General features: G+C 68.0%; 1 protein-coding gene across 1 annotated transcript; it reads right to left on the reverse strand.

Annotated features, from left to right (window-relative positions):
* Positions 1-3190: 3190 nt before the first annotated feature.
* Positions 3191-11871, reverse strand: CSPG5 (chondroitin sulfate proteoglycan 5). Its single transcript, XM_066341246.1, is given in 19 exon segments — positions 3191-3238; positions 3241-3270; positions 3273-3310; positions 3313-3361; positions 4767-4810; positions 4813-4847; positions 5779-5815; positions 5818-5969; positions 7234-7544; positions 7546-7779; positions 7781-8154; positions 8157-8456; positions 9994-10119; positions 10122-10191; positions 10193-10264; positions 10267-10351; positions 10392-10574; positions 10942-11223; positions 11846-11871. Coding segments are annotated over 19 exon segments (2496 nt in total).
* Between the last annotated feature and the right edge of the window lie 3428 nt (positions 11872-15299).

A 15299-nucleotide genomic window follows, 5' to 3' on the forward strand; every position in this document is an offset into this window, starting at 1 on the left:
GTGGATGGATGTGGACTCTTGGCCAGTGAATCAGGACCGTGGGCTGGTGAATTTGGCCTCGTTTGGTGAATCGGGACTCACCCAATGAATGCTGACTCCGGATATTTTGTTTCAGGCAGCCGGAGCTTGTCAAGGGAAGAAAGGCTCCTTGTCTCGGGGTCGTGGCTCTAATCCTGTTCTGTGTCTGTGAGAGAAAAGAGGAGAGCAGAGAGGAGGCCAGGCCACTGCCGATGCCAGCTCCCTTCCCGCATCCCGTGCCAGCCCTTGCTGGCCACAATGGGCCCTCTCCCCTCCCGCAAACCAACCAAGCATTGCAATTTAATAGCTCTCTGGCCTTTCTGCAGCGCAGTGATTAGGCCTGTGGACAAAGCCCGTGTGCTGCCTTGCTGGCTGGAGGCAAATTCCCCCGCAGGGCCGTGACATGGGCTCTGGGCGCGGCGCATCACACCCGCTCCTCATCCTCTCCTGTGTCCGAGCAGGCACTGGCAGGAGCCCTCGGATAACCCTGTCCGTCCCTCCAAACCACGCTCCTCCCTGCTCTGGGGAAGGCAGAGGGGTGAGAGCGCAGGGGCTGGTACCCCGGGGACACGGAGGTGGCACAGCGAGGGACACGGAGCCCAGAGGCAGCCGGGCTGCGGCAGGAACGGAGCCTGTGCCTTCCCCTCAGAGGCAGGACAACGCCGGGAAGGTGAGTAGGTGTGACAGACTGGGGACAGCCGGGGAGTGATGGGGGCAGAGCAATACCCCTGAGCAGGGGGACAGGGGGACAAATCCTCCAGCGCTCACAACCTGTGCGTGAGCATCCTTAAACCTGCTTAAATCCTTGTGAGCCTGTCTGTCCTGAATCCCAGTGAGTCCCTACAGCCATGGGGTGAGTGGCTGCAGCCCAGGATGGCTCCTGAATCCAGGACTCCTGTGTGGGTCATCCCTCAGGGCTCCAAGACAGGGCCTGTGCTGAGGAGCCACCACCTTTGCAGAGGGGACAGTCCCACCCCGGCCACCCCGCTTCTTGGAAGGGACAGAAACGGGTGGTGAGGGGATGTGGGCACCACTCAGGGTGGGCAGCCTCCAGGATGGATGGGCTGTGCCAGGGCCGAGGGGCTGTGCCATGTCACCCTCGGCTCCGTGGTGACACTGTGCACCATGTGCCAGCCTCACCTGCACGTGACCCCACGGCCAGGGTCTCCCCAGGGTGTCCGTGTGGACAGACCCTCAGGGACCGTGAGGGGGGATCCCAGTGAGGAGCAGATGGTTCCCAGATCCCGGCTGCACTCACTCCTTGGCTGCCTGCATCCCGCTGATTCCCTCCGAGGGCTGCTGGAGGTGAGGGGTGGCCGTCCCCATCCTGCAGTGCCTCTTCCATCCTCTGCCCTGCCCCACCCACAAGGCTGCATCCTTCTTGGATTCCCAGTCCCCTGCGACATCCCTGTCCTCACACAGCCGTTTCCTCTCCTCAGGCCCAGCACAGATCCCCTCCCATCACAGCGCTGCTCATCCCACTCCAGCTCCCTTTCCCCCGGGAAGTTCCTGCCCTCTCTGCCCGTGCCATTCCACCACCTTCCCCCGGGGTTTCCTCAGGCATCAGCATCTCCTCTCCGCTCTGTCAGGCACACCGCTCTCCCCGTGTCCCCCACCCTTTTATTGCCGTGTCCTCAGTGCGTTATCCATGGCTTTACCTGTCCCGGAGCTCCGTGCTGCCAGGGGATGGCACAGACCGACCCCGCCGCTGCCGTGACCGCCGGGACCGGCCCACCACCGCTGCTCGGTTTTTAACCTCCCCGAGCGAGCCCAGAATTAATTATTGAGCGGCTCCCAGGACTCATCGGGAACATCCGATCCACGAGGAGCCGCGGCTTCGGCTGCACCTGTCCCAGGAGAGCTCGGGCTGCATCCCCGACCTGCTGCACACCTCGTGTGGTGTGTGATTCCTTCGTGTCCTCTCTCCCAGGGAACCGGCTGCTGGCTCGGGCCTGAATCCATCTCCACAAGAAATCGGTTCCTGCGGAAGCAAGACGGACCGCGGCCGGAGGGGAGGGTGGTGGGAATGTGGGATCCCTGGGGAGAGGAGGGTGGTGGGAGTGTGGGGATCCCTGCGGAGGGGAGGGTGGTGGAATGTGGGGATCCCTGGGAGAGATCCCTGGGGAGAGGAGGGTGGTGGGAGTGTGGGGATCCCTGCAGAGGGGAGGGTGGTGGGAGTGTGGGGATCCCTGCAGAGGGGAGGGGGTGGGAGTGTGGTATCCCTGGGGAGAGATCCCTGGGGAGAGGAGGGTGGTGGGAATGTGGGGGTCCCTGCGGAGGGAGGTGGTGGGAGTGTGGATCCCTGCGGAGAGATCCCTGCTCCGTTCTCCATCCCAGCACGGGATGGTGACAGGCCCAGCCTGACCTTGCCAAAGCCACCGGGACAGTGGCACCGGTTCTTCTCCACGCAGGTGGAAACTGGGAGCTGGGCTGTGATAACCCTGGGACGTTCCACCCAAATCCAGCAGCTGGGCAGCTCCCTTGGAGGAGGCTGTCGGAGCAGGCTGGCTGGGAGCCGTCACCCCGTGTGCAGCCACGTTGTTTGGGGGACCCATCGTGGGGACAGGGACGGGGATGGAGCGAACCCTAGAGCAGCCCAGGCACCCACCATCCTGAGGTGCCCCATCTGCTCCCAAGTGTGTCCAGGACGTGTGGCACCCCTGGGCCGGCAGAGGCAGGAGAGGGTGACAAGGGGGGACAGGCACCCACCACCCCTGGGTGATGCTCAGATGGGACCCTGAATCCCTGTCGGCAGACACGAGTGTCCACGTCGGGAGATCGCAGGCACCGGCAAGAGGCTTAACTTTAAAAAAAAAAGGTTTATTTATTTCAAGATCTTACTTTTTTTTTTTTTTTTTACTTTTTTTTTTCCTCCTTTTTTGTCGTTTTTACCTGTATTTCAAAAAAAGTGGGGCAAAAAGTACAAAAAAAGTCAGTTGCGGGACGGCAAAGGTTTTAGAAATCACAGCGCGGAACGAACCCAAGCGAGAAACACGGAGCACGAACCAAACAACCCCCACGACACGGCCGCATTATTACTGGAATTTTTGTTTTTCCCTCTGTACAAAACACACCAAATCATGCCACGGACGGGAAGGGAGGGGGCGGCGGGGGCAGGGGGACTGTGGTGGGGGGGAGCCGGGCTCCCGGCCCCGCGCGCCCGCCCGCCCGCTCACGTCAGGTTGTTCTGCGCGGACAGTTTGAGCTCCCCCGCGTCCTGCTGCCTTCCCCTTTGCCGCCGTCCGTGTTTGGGCGGACGTCGAGTTGTGGATGTTGAACGGCTCCTCGTCTTGAGGCAGGATTTCAGCGAGTCCTGCAGCTTGTGGGGAGCGCTGGGATCGTCCTGCGGAGAAGCGAGAGCGGGCTCAGGGCCGGGCCGTGAGGGGCGAGACCCGGCCAGGGCGCCGACGTCCCCCCGAGCCCTGGCAGAGAGCCACGGAGAGGACAAATGTCCCCCCTGGCGCAGATGGCAGCGGGAGGGGACCGCGGTGCTGCGGGCGCGGGTACGGGACACATCCGAGCCCCGCCGTGACGGCGTCCCCCAGCACGGCCTCCCCAGCCCGGGTGCTGCTGTCCCCCCAAGGGCCCGTGCCAGGCCCGGGAACATCCCCCCGGCCACATCCCCGCGGATCCCGGCCACCGCTCCCGCCCGGCTCCTCGGCCCGGCCCGGCGCATCTCCCGCCACAATCAGCCACTGCCGGCCTTGGCAGGAGGCCAGAGGGGTTCTGGCTTTATTGCGGTTCCTCAGCGTACAGCCCGAGCCCCCGGCAAAGCCGCACACGGGGCGCGCCCCTTCCCCCCGCTGGAGCCGCCGCCGGGGCCGCGCTGTGCCCCGAGCCCGTCCCGAGCTCCTCCGGCCGCACGGCCCCGCTGGGTGAGCCGGCCGGCATTCTCCGTCTCCTGGCCATTCCGGAGCCGGTGCCAGTGCTTCCACCGCTGCAGCATCCCAGAAAGCCCTTCCCAGGGGTGCTGACACCCTCCTCATCCTCGGAGCGCCGCGTGCCCAACCCTCCGCCTCCGGAGGTGGCCGAGGGATGTGTCAGGGCCCGCGGAGACGCCGGGGAGCGGCACCAGCCTTTCATCCCGAGGTTCATCCTCTCGGCAGCGGGGAGCCGGAGCCTCCTGAGCCTCCTGCCAGGGCGGCCGGGCCCCGCTACGGCGGCTAAAGGCGCTCGGAAGACGGGCAACGCCGGCCGAGGGTGGGGACCTAAAGGGACCTACGCTCCTCCTACGGCTCGCGCTCCGCAAAAGCCCTTGGCTTCTCTCTGTTCCGAGCCGAAAGACAGCAGGTTGGAAGCGCAGCCCGGGGGATGCCGGCGGGCGCATCCAACCGCGGCGGCGTCCCGGAGAGTGTCAGCCTCCAGCACCGTCCGCTGCTCCCGCCTGCCCAGCGGTGCCACGGCCACGGGGCAGCGTCTGCCCCGGCTGTCCCCGCCCGGGAAATGCCGGCACGGCCACCCCTGCCACCCACGCACGGAGCCAAAGCCATCGGGAGCTCGGGATGGTGGCTCCCCGGGGAGCCACATAGGCCGGGAGGGGACGGGGAAGGGACACAGAAGGGTGACACTGACCCCCTGCCTGGCCTAGGGTCCGGTTTAGGTCGTTGGGGACCCACCAGCGAGGGGACAGAGTGGTGACCATGGCAGGACGGGGACAGGAGGGCAGCGCTGGGATCACGGAGGGGGCAGAGGTCACGGGACAGAGGGACAAGGAGGGACAGAAAGCGGGACAGGGGGTGGTGCCACACAGCTCCTTACGTTGGGTGGGAGCCCTCGGCGATGGTGGAGAGGGGAAGTTGTCGTTGTGCAGCTCGGACGGGGTGCGGTATCTGCGGGGTCAGGACAGCAGGGGTGAGAGCAGGACCCCCACAGCTCCCGCCCACGTTTTGGGGTGACCCTGCGTTTGGGGGGGAGGGTAACTGGTCCCAGCCCTGGAGGTCTGTGGGGGTAAATGCCCCAGGGGATGGAAGCCTGGAGTAAAAAAACCCCAGATCCAAGGGCTTTGGGAGATAAATCTCCCCTTCTCTGGGGGTTTGGGGGTTTATTACCCCAGCTCTGAGAATTGGGGAGCTAAATCCTCCAGGTCTGGGGGCTTGGGGACTTAGTATAGCCAGGGATGGGAGTCCTTAAATGTCCTGAACTCCGGAGGTTTGGGGACTAAATGTCCCCAGGGATTGAGCTGGGGCTAAGCCAGCCCAGTGTGACGTTTTGGGGGGCTCGGTGCCCCCAGCTCCGGGGTTTTGGGGGGTAGCTGGCTCTGGGCAGGAGAGACGGGAAGGGCAGCCCGGGGCAGGGCTGCAGAGGGAGACCCGGGAGCTGGCACGGAGCTTCCCTGCTAATTACACTTGGCATTTCCAAGCACTAATTAACAGCTCATTAGGACCGGGCTGAGAAGGCTCTCTCCTCCGTGCTCCAGGAGCTGGGCAGCAGCGGCTGGGGGCGGTGGAGTGACCCCAAACCCCTTCCCTGTCCCCCCCCCCAGCCCTGTCCCCAGCCGGGCCGTCCCCGATGGCAGCCCAGCCGGTGTGTCCCCAGCTCCCAGCGAAGCAGATTAACCTGGTGCCAGTCAGGAGCAGCTTTAAGGGATTAACCGTGCAGCGGGAGCCGCATCCACGTCTCCCGCCTCCGGCAGCTTTGCCACCCACCGTCAGCGCGTTCCCACGCGGCCACCGGGGGTCCCGGTGATGCCGAAAGGCGGGCTGGCAGCGGCCCGGGCAGGGCAGGGGCGGGGGCCAGCCCGGGGCGTCCCCCGGCACTCACTTGGTCTTGCGCAGTTTGCTGTTCTCCGTCTTGAGAGGTAGAGCTTCTTGGCGAAGAACACGGTGAGCATGAAGAGCAGCAGCACCACCAGCGCGGCCGAGCCCACGGCCACGCACATCACCTGGAAGTCGGTGGACGATGGACCTCGCAGCCGCGTGCCCTTGTGCCACGTGTAGTCCTGCGTGTTACACCTGCCGGGGGACGCCGTCAGAGCGGGGACCCCCGCCCCAAAAACGCGCCCCCGCCCCAAAACGTGTCCCCGGCCCCAGAGCGCCCTCGGGGGACGCGGTGTTTGTACCCGGGGTGTCTGAGGGGGGTGGCATCAGCGGGTGACACCGACTGAGATGGGGGACACTGGGGGTCGCCCGGAGCGGGGTGGGAGTGTCCCAGCCGGTGCTGGTGGCCCACACCAGCGGCAGGGGGGGGTCCCCGCGGCCCCCGAGCGGGCGGGCTCGGTGCCAGCCGCAGGGCACGTCCCGGTGCGTGCGGCACAGCCGGCATCGCCTCCCGGGCGCAATCTGCCGGGCCCGATTAGCGCGGCCGCCCCGCAGCCTCGGCGGCGCGGGCCCTGACCTAATTCCTGCCCAGCCGCCGCTCGGGGGGCAGGGAAAGCCCCTGCATCCCGCCGGCATGAGGGGGGCACCGCGGTGGGGTGCAGCGGGATGGACAGCCCGGGAATGGGGAGCCGAGGGCATGGAAAGGTGCGGAAATGGAACCTACAAAGGATGGGAAGGATGGGAAGGCGGTGTCAGCCCGGGGATGGAGCAGAGGGAAGGGAGAGCCCAGGAATGATGTGCAGGGAGATGGAGAGATTGGAAAGGGAGTGCATGGAGATGGAGAGTCCAAGGATGGGGTGCGTGGAGGATGCAGAGATGGGAGTGGGGTACACAATGGATGGAAGGACTGGGAATACCAGGCCAGGAGGATGGGGAGCCCAGGGATAGGGTAAAGGGAATGGAGAGCCAAGGAATGAGGTTCCTGGGGCTGGACAGACTAGGAATGGGGTGAAAGGGATGGAGATGCCAAGGATGGATTGCAGAGAGATGGAAACACTGGGAATAGGGTTCATGGGTGGTGGAGAGCCTAGGGATGGGATACAGGGGGATGAAGAGCCCAGGGATGGGATGCATGAGTATGGAGAGACTGGGAGTGGGAGTGCACAAGGGATGGAAAGATTGGGAATGAGACACATGAATGGAGAACCTGGGATGGGCTGCAGGGCATGGAAAGGCTGGGGATGGGGTACAGGGGATGGAACACCTGGGGATGGAACACCTGGGGATGGAGTGCAGGGGATGGAGAGCCCTGGAATGGAGTACAGGGGATGGACCACCTGGGGATGGAGAGCCCGGGGATGGAGTGCAGGGGATGGAGAGCCCTGGGATGGAGTGCAGGGGATGCAGAGCCCAGCGATGACCAGCCCGCACGCCCCCAGCCCCCGGGGCCCGCCCTTACCGGCAGAAGGCCCCGTGGCTCTCCACCAGGTAGCACTGGCCGCCGTTGTGGCAGTAGCTGGGGACGAGGTCGCAGAGGGAGCGGCAGGAGCTGTTGTGGCGCACGTAGCCGCTCCGGCACTCGGAGGCGTTGTCGGGCGGGCCCCGCTCCCCGGGCCGCGGCCAGGCGGTGGGGCCGGCCCCGGGCAGCCCCGGCGGCGGCGGCGGGGCGGCGGCGCGGTGCCCGGTGGGCCGGGGCTCCCGCGGGCCGGGCGCGGCCGAGGCGGGCGGGCGGTAGCCGTTCTCGTCCTCCAGCCCGCCGGCTTCCTCCTCCCTCCTCTTCCTCCTCGTCCTCCGGCTCGTCCTCGTCGTCCCCGTCGGCGTAGAAGGAGGTGGTGGGGTAGAAATCGGCGTCGTCGAAGGGCGTGAAGTCGTCGTAGAGCTCGTGGAGCGCCCAGGGCGTGGCCGCGCCGTCGGGCTCCCGGCGCCCAGGACCCGCCGCGCCCCGGCCGGCCCCGGGGAAGGCGCCCAGCCCCTCGGCGCCCTCGAACAGGTCGTAGTAGTCGACGGTCGATGATCTCGGAGCCCGTGCGCTCTGGCGGCGGCTCGGCCGGGCCCGTGGCGGCGGTGACGGGCTCCTGCAGCCACGTCAGGTCGGTCCAGCCGCGGGCGCCCTGCGCCGGGGCCGGGCTGGGGGCGGCGGCCCAGAGCTCCGGGGGTGCCCCCGAGTCCCCGGCGGCGGCGGGCCGCGGGGCCGGGCTCGCCCGGCACGGGGCTCCGCGGCGCGGCCGAGCCCCGGCCGCCGGCAGCAGGTCGGATTCGGCGGAGTCGGTGGCGAGCTGGGGGCCGGGGGCGCCGGGCAGAGCGGCCGGGAGCCCCCCGAAGCCCCCCGGGCCGGCCGGCGTGGGCCGGTCACCGCTGCCCGGCTCCTCGGGCCGCCCGGGGCCACCGGCAGCGTGCCCCCGGCCCCGGGCCAGGTGACGGCTCGGGGGGGCACGGCGCTGGCCTCGCCCTCCCCGGCGCAGCCCGGGCACCCCTCGGGCACGGCCGAGGGCTCCGCGGTGGCCGTGTCCCCCCCGGGGGGCTCTAGCTGGGCTCCCGCCGCCCCGGCGCTCGTGCTGTTGCTGGGGGCTCCCGGGGGGTCTCCGCTCGCCAGGTCCCATTTCATTGGGGGCCGCTCTCCAAAGAGCCCTCCCAGGCTCGCCCCCTCGCCAACGCTGGAGTTTTGGGGGGGCCACGCGGATGCTGGGGGGGGCAAGGAGAGAAAGAGGTGTCAGAGGTGCCCCCGCACCCCTGGGAGCACGGCGCAGCCGAGGGGGGTCCAACAGGTCCCCGGCTGCTCCTCCTCGCACCCACCAGCACCACGACAAGGAACTGCGGGGGGGCAGCACCCCGAATCCTTGAGCCCCTCCCGGGGACTGACGGGGTGAACCCCACAGGACCCCCAGCTCTGCGGGTGCCCCCACCCGCAACTCTGTGACACCTCCCTCGGCACAGCCCCCCCAGCCCGAGCTGCCCTCGGCTGCCCTTCAAGGGGATCCATCCCCCCGCAAAGGGATCCAGCCCTCCTCCAAATGGATCCAGCCCCCGCTGCAAGGGGAGGCAGCCCTCCCCCAAAGAAACCAGCCCCCCACAAGGGGATCCGGGCCCCCCCAGACAGATCCGGCCCTTCCGTGGTTCTTGTTACTGCACTCCATACACAGAACGCGATCCAGCTCCCTGCAACGGGATCCAGCCCCCTCCCCGCCCCATGGATCCGTCTGTGTCTGCCAGGGGATCCAGCCCCTGTGACTCTGCGGATGCCGCCGCTCCACACAACGGGATCCAGCCCCTGCGGCGGGATCAGCCCCTCTGCAATGGAATCCAGCCCCTTCCCAGGGGCTCAGCCCTCCCTGCCTCCTGCACGTCCCTCCAGGTACACAGCGGCATCCAGCCCTCCCCACAGCGGCATCCAGCCCTCCTCCGCTTCGTGCCCGTGCACCCCAAACACAGAACCGGATCCCGCCCCTGCGAGGGGATCCAGCCCCTGCAACAGGATCCAGCTCCCGGCAAGGGGATCCAGCCCCTTCCCAAGGGGACCCCAACTCCCCCTGCAATGGAACCCAGCCCCCTCCCGAGGGGTCCGACCCCCGCCGGCTCCTGCGGGTGCACCCCATAATCCCGAGGGGACCCGAGCCCTGCAAGGGAATCCGCTCCCTGCTGCGAGGGGCTCCAGCCCTCCCCTGGCTCCTGCAGATGCTCCCCCTACACACACGGCGATCCAGCCCCAGGCAAGGGGATCCGGCCCCCGGCAAGAGGATCCAGCCCTTCCTCCAAGGGGATCCAGCCCCTGCCGCAAGGGCTCCGGCCCCGGCCAGGGGATCCCGCCCGCCCTGCAGGGAGATCCAGCCCCAGCAAAGGGATCCGGCCAGGGGATCCCGCCCGCCCTGCAGGGAGATCCAGCCCCAGCAAAGGGATCCGGCCCCGGCCAGGGGATCCCGCCCGCCCTGCAGGGAGATCCAGCCCCAGCAAAGGGATCCGGCCCCGGCCAGGGGATCCCGCCCCGCCCTGCAGGGAGATCCAGCCCTCCCCCGGCTCCTGCGGATGCCCCCCCAATAAAGGGGACCGGGCCCCGGCAATAGGATGGATGCCGTCCCCCCCGCGGTGGGATCCACCTTCCCGCGGGGCCGCAGCCCGGGCAGTGGGATCCAGCCCCGGGACGGGATCCCCCCGGCCCGCGGCCCCCCCGGATCCCCCCGGCCCGGACCCGCCCCTCCCGGCTCCCGCCGGTCCCGGTACGCACCGAGGGCGCCGATCGCCAGCAGCAGGGCCAGGGCGCGGGGGGCGCGGGGGGCCATGGCGGCATGGAGGGACCCCGGCTCCGCCACGGGGCCGCCACCGGCAGCGGCTCCGCCCGCCCCGCTCCGAGCCGCGCCGAGCCGAGCGGAGCCGCGCCGAGCCGGGGGCCGGGCCGGGCGGCGGGGGCGGGGACCGCGGGCGCGGGCGGCGGCTCCGGGCACGGGCACGGCTCCCCCCCGGCAACCCGCGGGCAGAGGACGGGGGGCGCGTCCCGGGACCCCCCGAGAGCGGGGAGGACACGGCCCGGGAGCCCCGGCATCGGCACCCCGCAGGGGGACACCGGGGGACAATCCCCAACACCGGGGGACAATCCCCGCAGCCCCCAACACCGGGGGACACATCCCCAACACCGGGGGACAGATCCCCGCAGGGGGACACCGGGGGACCAACCCCGCGGGGGGACACCGGGGGACAATCCCCAACACCGGGGACAATCCCCGCAGCCCCCAACACCGGGGGGACACATCCCCGCAGCCCCCAACACTGGGGACAATCCCCGCAGCCCCCAACACCGCGGGACGCATCCTGGCACCCCCAGCATGGGGATCGTCCGAGGGGGCACCGGGGGGCACATTTCGGCACCCCCAGCATCGGGGGGACACCCCCCGGCATCGCCATCCTCGGGGAGGGACACCAGGGGACACATCCCGGCATCCCTGGGGCAGGGGACACAGAGGGCACATCCCGGCACCACCGTCCCTGGAGCAGGGGACACCAGGGGACACATCCCGGCACCCCCTTACTCGTGCGGGAAGACACCGGGGACACGTCCTGGCAGTGGGGGGACCCCCGGAGTCCCCCCGGGCCGGCATCCCTCTCTGAGCCCCCAAACCGCTCCTGCACGGGCGGGGACCCCTCCCTGAACCGCACCGGGGTCCCCCAGCACCCTTACCCTCTGCGAGGGGACCCTGCGCTGCCCCACAGCCCCAGCCCGCACCCCGGGGACACCGCGGGGCTCCGGCACAGACCCCAGGGCCGGCCTGGACCCTCCTCGGCCCCCGTGGGCGCCCCACGGCCCGGGGACATCGCTCGCCACTGCCACAGCGGCCCGGCGGCCACCACGGCCTCTGCCACCAGTGAGCTGTCCCCGCGGGCACCCCGGGCTGGCTCCGGGCCGTGGGCAGGGGTCAGGGCAGGGGGCTGAGGGTAGGGATCAGGGGGCTGAGGGCAGGGGCTGTGGGCAGAGGATGAGGGCTGAGGGCAGGGGGCTGAGGGCAGGGGGCTATGGGCAGGGGTCTGAGGGCAGGAGATGAGGGCAGGAGTCAGGGGGCTGTGGGCAGGGGGCTGTGGGCAGGGGGCTGTGGGCAGGGGTCAGGGGGCTGTGGGCAGGGGTCAGGGCAGGGGGCTGTGGGCAGGGGGCTGTGGGCAGGGGCTGTGGGCAGGGGTCCGGGCAGGGGGATGAGGGCAGGGGGCTGTGGGCAGGGGGATGAGGGCAGGGGGATGAGGGCAGGGGGATGAGGGCAGGGGCTGTGGGCAGGGGTCCGGGCAGGGGCTGCTCCAGCGCCAGAGGCAGCGTCTGGATGAAGCCAGGGAAGAGCCGGGAGAGGAGAACGCGGGGATGTGCCCGGCCCCGCAGCGGGGGGACCCCGGATCCCACCTCGGCAGGGTGGTGGCGGTGCTGGGGCAGCACCCAGGGGACACCCCGGGCTGCTCTGGGCCCGCCCCTGGGAGAGCAGCTGCTCCATCGCCATCCCTGCACCGCTGGCTCCATGGATACCTCAGCCCCCTGCCGCCGGCACCGGCTCCCGGCCGGCCCAGGCTTCCCAAGGTCACCGCGTGTCCTTGGACACCTCCACCTGCAGCGCAGGAATGTGTCCGTCATGGCTGCTCCACCGCCTGCATCCCACAGCGGGCACTGCACAGCCTGCGCCAGGCACCCTGCATCCCACAGCCCAAATCCCATATCCCAAATCCTGCATCCCACAGCCCAAATCCTGCATCCCACAGCCCAAATCTCACAGCCCAAATCCTGCATCCCACAGCCCAAATCTCACAGCCCAAATCCTGCATCCCACAGCCCAAATCCTGCATCCCACAGCCCAAATCTCACAGCCCAAATCCTGCATCCCACAGCCCAATCTCACATCCCAAATCCTGCATCCCACAGCCCAAATCCTGCATGGGGCATCCCACAGCCCAAATCTCACATTCCATATCCCAAATCCTGCATCCCACGGCCCAAATCCTGCATCCCACATCCCAAATCCTGCACGGGGCATCCCACGGCCCAAATCTCACACCCCATATCCCAAATCCTGCATCCCACAGCCCAAATCTCACATCCCAAATCCTGCATCCCGCCTCGGGTGTCCCCCATCCAACACCCCGTACCCCACCCCAGTGCAGGAGCTCGGGCAGTGCCGGGGGCTCCCTGGGGACCCCATTTCCGTGTCCCCCTGCCATGTGTGACCCCCATCGGCTTGGCAGTGTCCCCCCGGTGTCCCCCCGGTGTCCCCTCAGGCCACAGGCCGTGTGTGAGCTGGGGGACAGCGGCACTGGGGTCCCCTCTGCCCCCAGCAGCCAGAGCTCCTGGCCGGGCTCCTGGCCGGGAACAAGCCCCGCTCTGTCCCTCTGTCCCTCTCAAAGGGGGATTGAAGGGGCTGCACCTGCTTAGTATTCCCCAGGCTTCCGGCCCTGGATGCGTTTCCAAGGGGACCGGCCGAGGGGCCGCCGGGATGGACGGGGGGACACGGCCCGGGGAGCTGGGAAAGGGGCTGCGGAGAGGCAGCGGGGTCCCGCGGCTGAGGGGACACAGTGACAGGGCACTCCTGGCCACAGGGGGCCGAGGGGAGGCGGGGGGGGACACGGGAATGGGAACGGGATGGAGCAGGGTGGACATGAGATGGAGCTGGGATGGAGGAGGGTGGATCCGGGAATGGGGATGGGATAGAGGAGGGTGGATCTGGGAATGGAATGGGGTGGAGGAAGGTGGATCCAGGAATGGGAATGGGAATGGGAATGGGATGGAGGAGGGTGGATCCGGGAATAGGATGGGATGGAGCCTGGGCAGGGCAGCAGCCCATGGACACTCCCAGCACCCACAGTAGCTCCTGGCGGCAGGAAGCTGGCAGCGCTGGCAGTGACCCCCCGGACCATCTGCTCCGGGCCTGGAGCCACCCGGGGTCACACCTGGGACACCTCCACGGCCACAGGCTCTGCCAGCCCTTGGGACAGGCCGGGCTGGTGTCCTGGAGCTCCTCTCCGGAGGGTTGTGTGGCCAGTGTCCCGTGGCAGCCCTGGGACACCTCATCCAGGGGTGTTCCCTGCCCTGAGGGATCCCCACCCTCACCACTGTCCCCTCAGCGTGTCCCAGGGGCTCCAGCCAGTGTCACCGCGGGGTTCAGAGCCTCACCTTGTGCTGGGGACAAGAGGGTGTTGTCATCCCCCCCTGCCCGGGGGACAGGGCCAGGACATTCCCTGCGGCTCCCTGTGCACGGGAGGAGCCCCCACGTCCCACCCGGGCAGGGAGCACCGGGGGCTCACCCCACTCAGGACAGAGCTCGGGGACAGTGGGTGCTGTGCACAGCCAGGGACATCCAGCTGGGAGAATTCCAGAGGCTCCTCATTCCCACAGCCCGGGGCATCCAGGGGCAGGGCTGAGCCGTGATGTGCCCGTTCCACCACGCTGCCAAATCCAGGAGCTGCTGAGCCCGGCACAGGGTCAGAGCCAGACCCCAGCACATCCCCACAGAGCTGCCGTGGGCTGCGTGAGGGATGGCAGGACAGACAGACAGACAGGATGGACAGACAGACAGATGGACGGCCGTGGCTCTTCGGTCCCGAAGGAGAGATCCAGCACCAACTCCATCACTTGGGAAGAACCAGCTGCTGTTGCCAAGTCTGGGTTTTCCTGGGGGAATTGCTCAGAATATTAAAGATGATTGAAAATACTGGGAATCGCAGGCACCATTTGGGGCTTTGCCGGAGCAAATCCCTGAGCTCTGTCCATCCCTGCAGTGATCTGGGGGAGGATCTCACCCCAAAGCCCTTCCCTGCCCGGGTCAGTCCTGCGAGTGCAGTTTACCCGTGGGTCCTGCCCTACCCTGAGATCCCAGAAACCCAAGGGAGGGGCTTTGCTCCCCCAGCCGTGCTCCACGCTCCTGCCAGTGCTCAGCTCATCCCGTGGGGCAGCTCCTGCTGTTCCCTGGGGCAGCCCCACCTCCTCCTCCTCCTCCTCCTCCTCCTCCTCCTCCTCCTCCTCCCTTGGCTGCAGGTGCCGGGCTGGATTGTGCTCCAATCCAGGAGGACGGACAGAGGGATGACGGCCCAGGGCAGGCACAGGCTGGATCCCCACCTCCCCAGCTCCCTGCCGGCACCAGGACTCGCCCCGTTCCTGCAGCGCTGATGCTCCAGCCCCGCGGGATCCCGGGGCGATGGCAGGGGCAGGAATTCCCCCAGCTTCTGTTCCTCCATCTCCTCTCCCTGGGCCGCCTTGCCCTCCTCCTCAGCCGGGGAGTGGAGAGGCTCAATCACCTTTTACCCATATTTCTTTCATTACCAAGGATTGGAAAAGCGCAAAGGAAATGAAGAATTGGAGCCAGGAGCGGGGTCGGTGTTCGCTGCCCCGGCTCCCCTCAGACGCTGAACCTTTCCCTGTCTCACAGCAGCCTGATGCCGAGCGCAGGGCCGAGCCGCGCTCAGCCAGGCGGGATTTTAGGGACGGCTTTGTCCTTGATTGGGGCTGGCACCACGCGGGCTGGCTCCGAGGTGACGAGTCCCGATGCGACACCGATCCCTGGAGGAGCCGCCGCCGCATCGACCTTCAGCCTCCTCCGTGCCCACAGCACCCAGCCCCTTCCCGCAGGGAACGGATTCCCCGCATCAGGCACACGCCAAATGCTCCCGACACCCGGCTGATCCAAAACCCCCGAGATTTCAAGTCTTGGAAACAGGAGCCGGGTTTGGGATTGCAGGGGCAGTTTGGGGAAGGATGCTGGAGGCACAAAAACACACAGATCCACAGCCTCTGCCTGTCCTGTGGTGCTGGACCCGGGATCTTCCCAAAAAACCCTTCCCGACCTGCACGTGGGCTGGTGCATTTGGGTCTGCAGAGGCAGAGCTGGCCCAGGCAGGGGCAGTCCCGGTGTCTGAGCAGCCTCTGGCTCTGCCAGACCTGCCCCTGCGCTGTGCTCTGCTGCTGCTCCAGAGCCACATTCCCCTGGGGCTGCAGAGGGAAAAGGTGCGAGAGGTTTAATAATCACCTGACACAGCTCTGAGCTGCAAAGAGCAAGGAGAATCCTGAGTAAAGCG

The sequence above is a fragment of the Sylvia atricapilla genome, chromosome 1 (genome assembly GCF_009819655.1).
Source record: "Sylvia atricapilla isolate bSylAtr1 chromosome 1, bSylAtr1.pri, whole genome shotgun sequence".
Taxonomy (NCBI): domain Eukaryota; kingdom Metazoa; phylum Chordata; class Aves; order Passeriformes; family Sylviidae; genus Sylvia; species Sylvia atricapilla.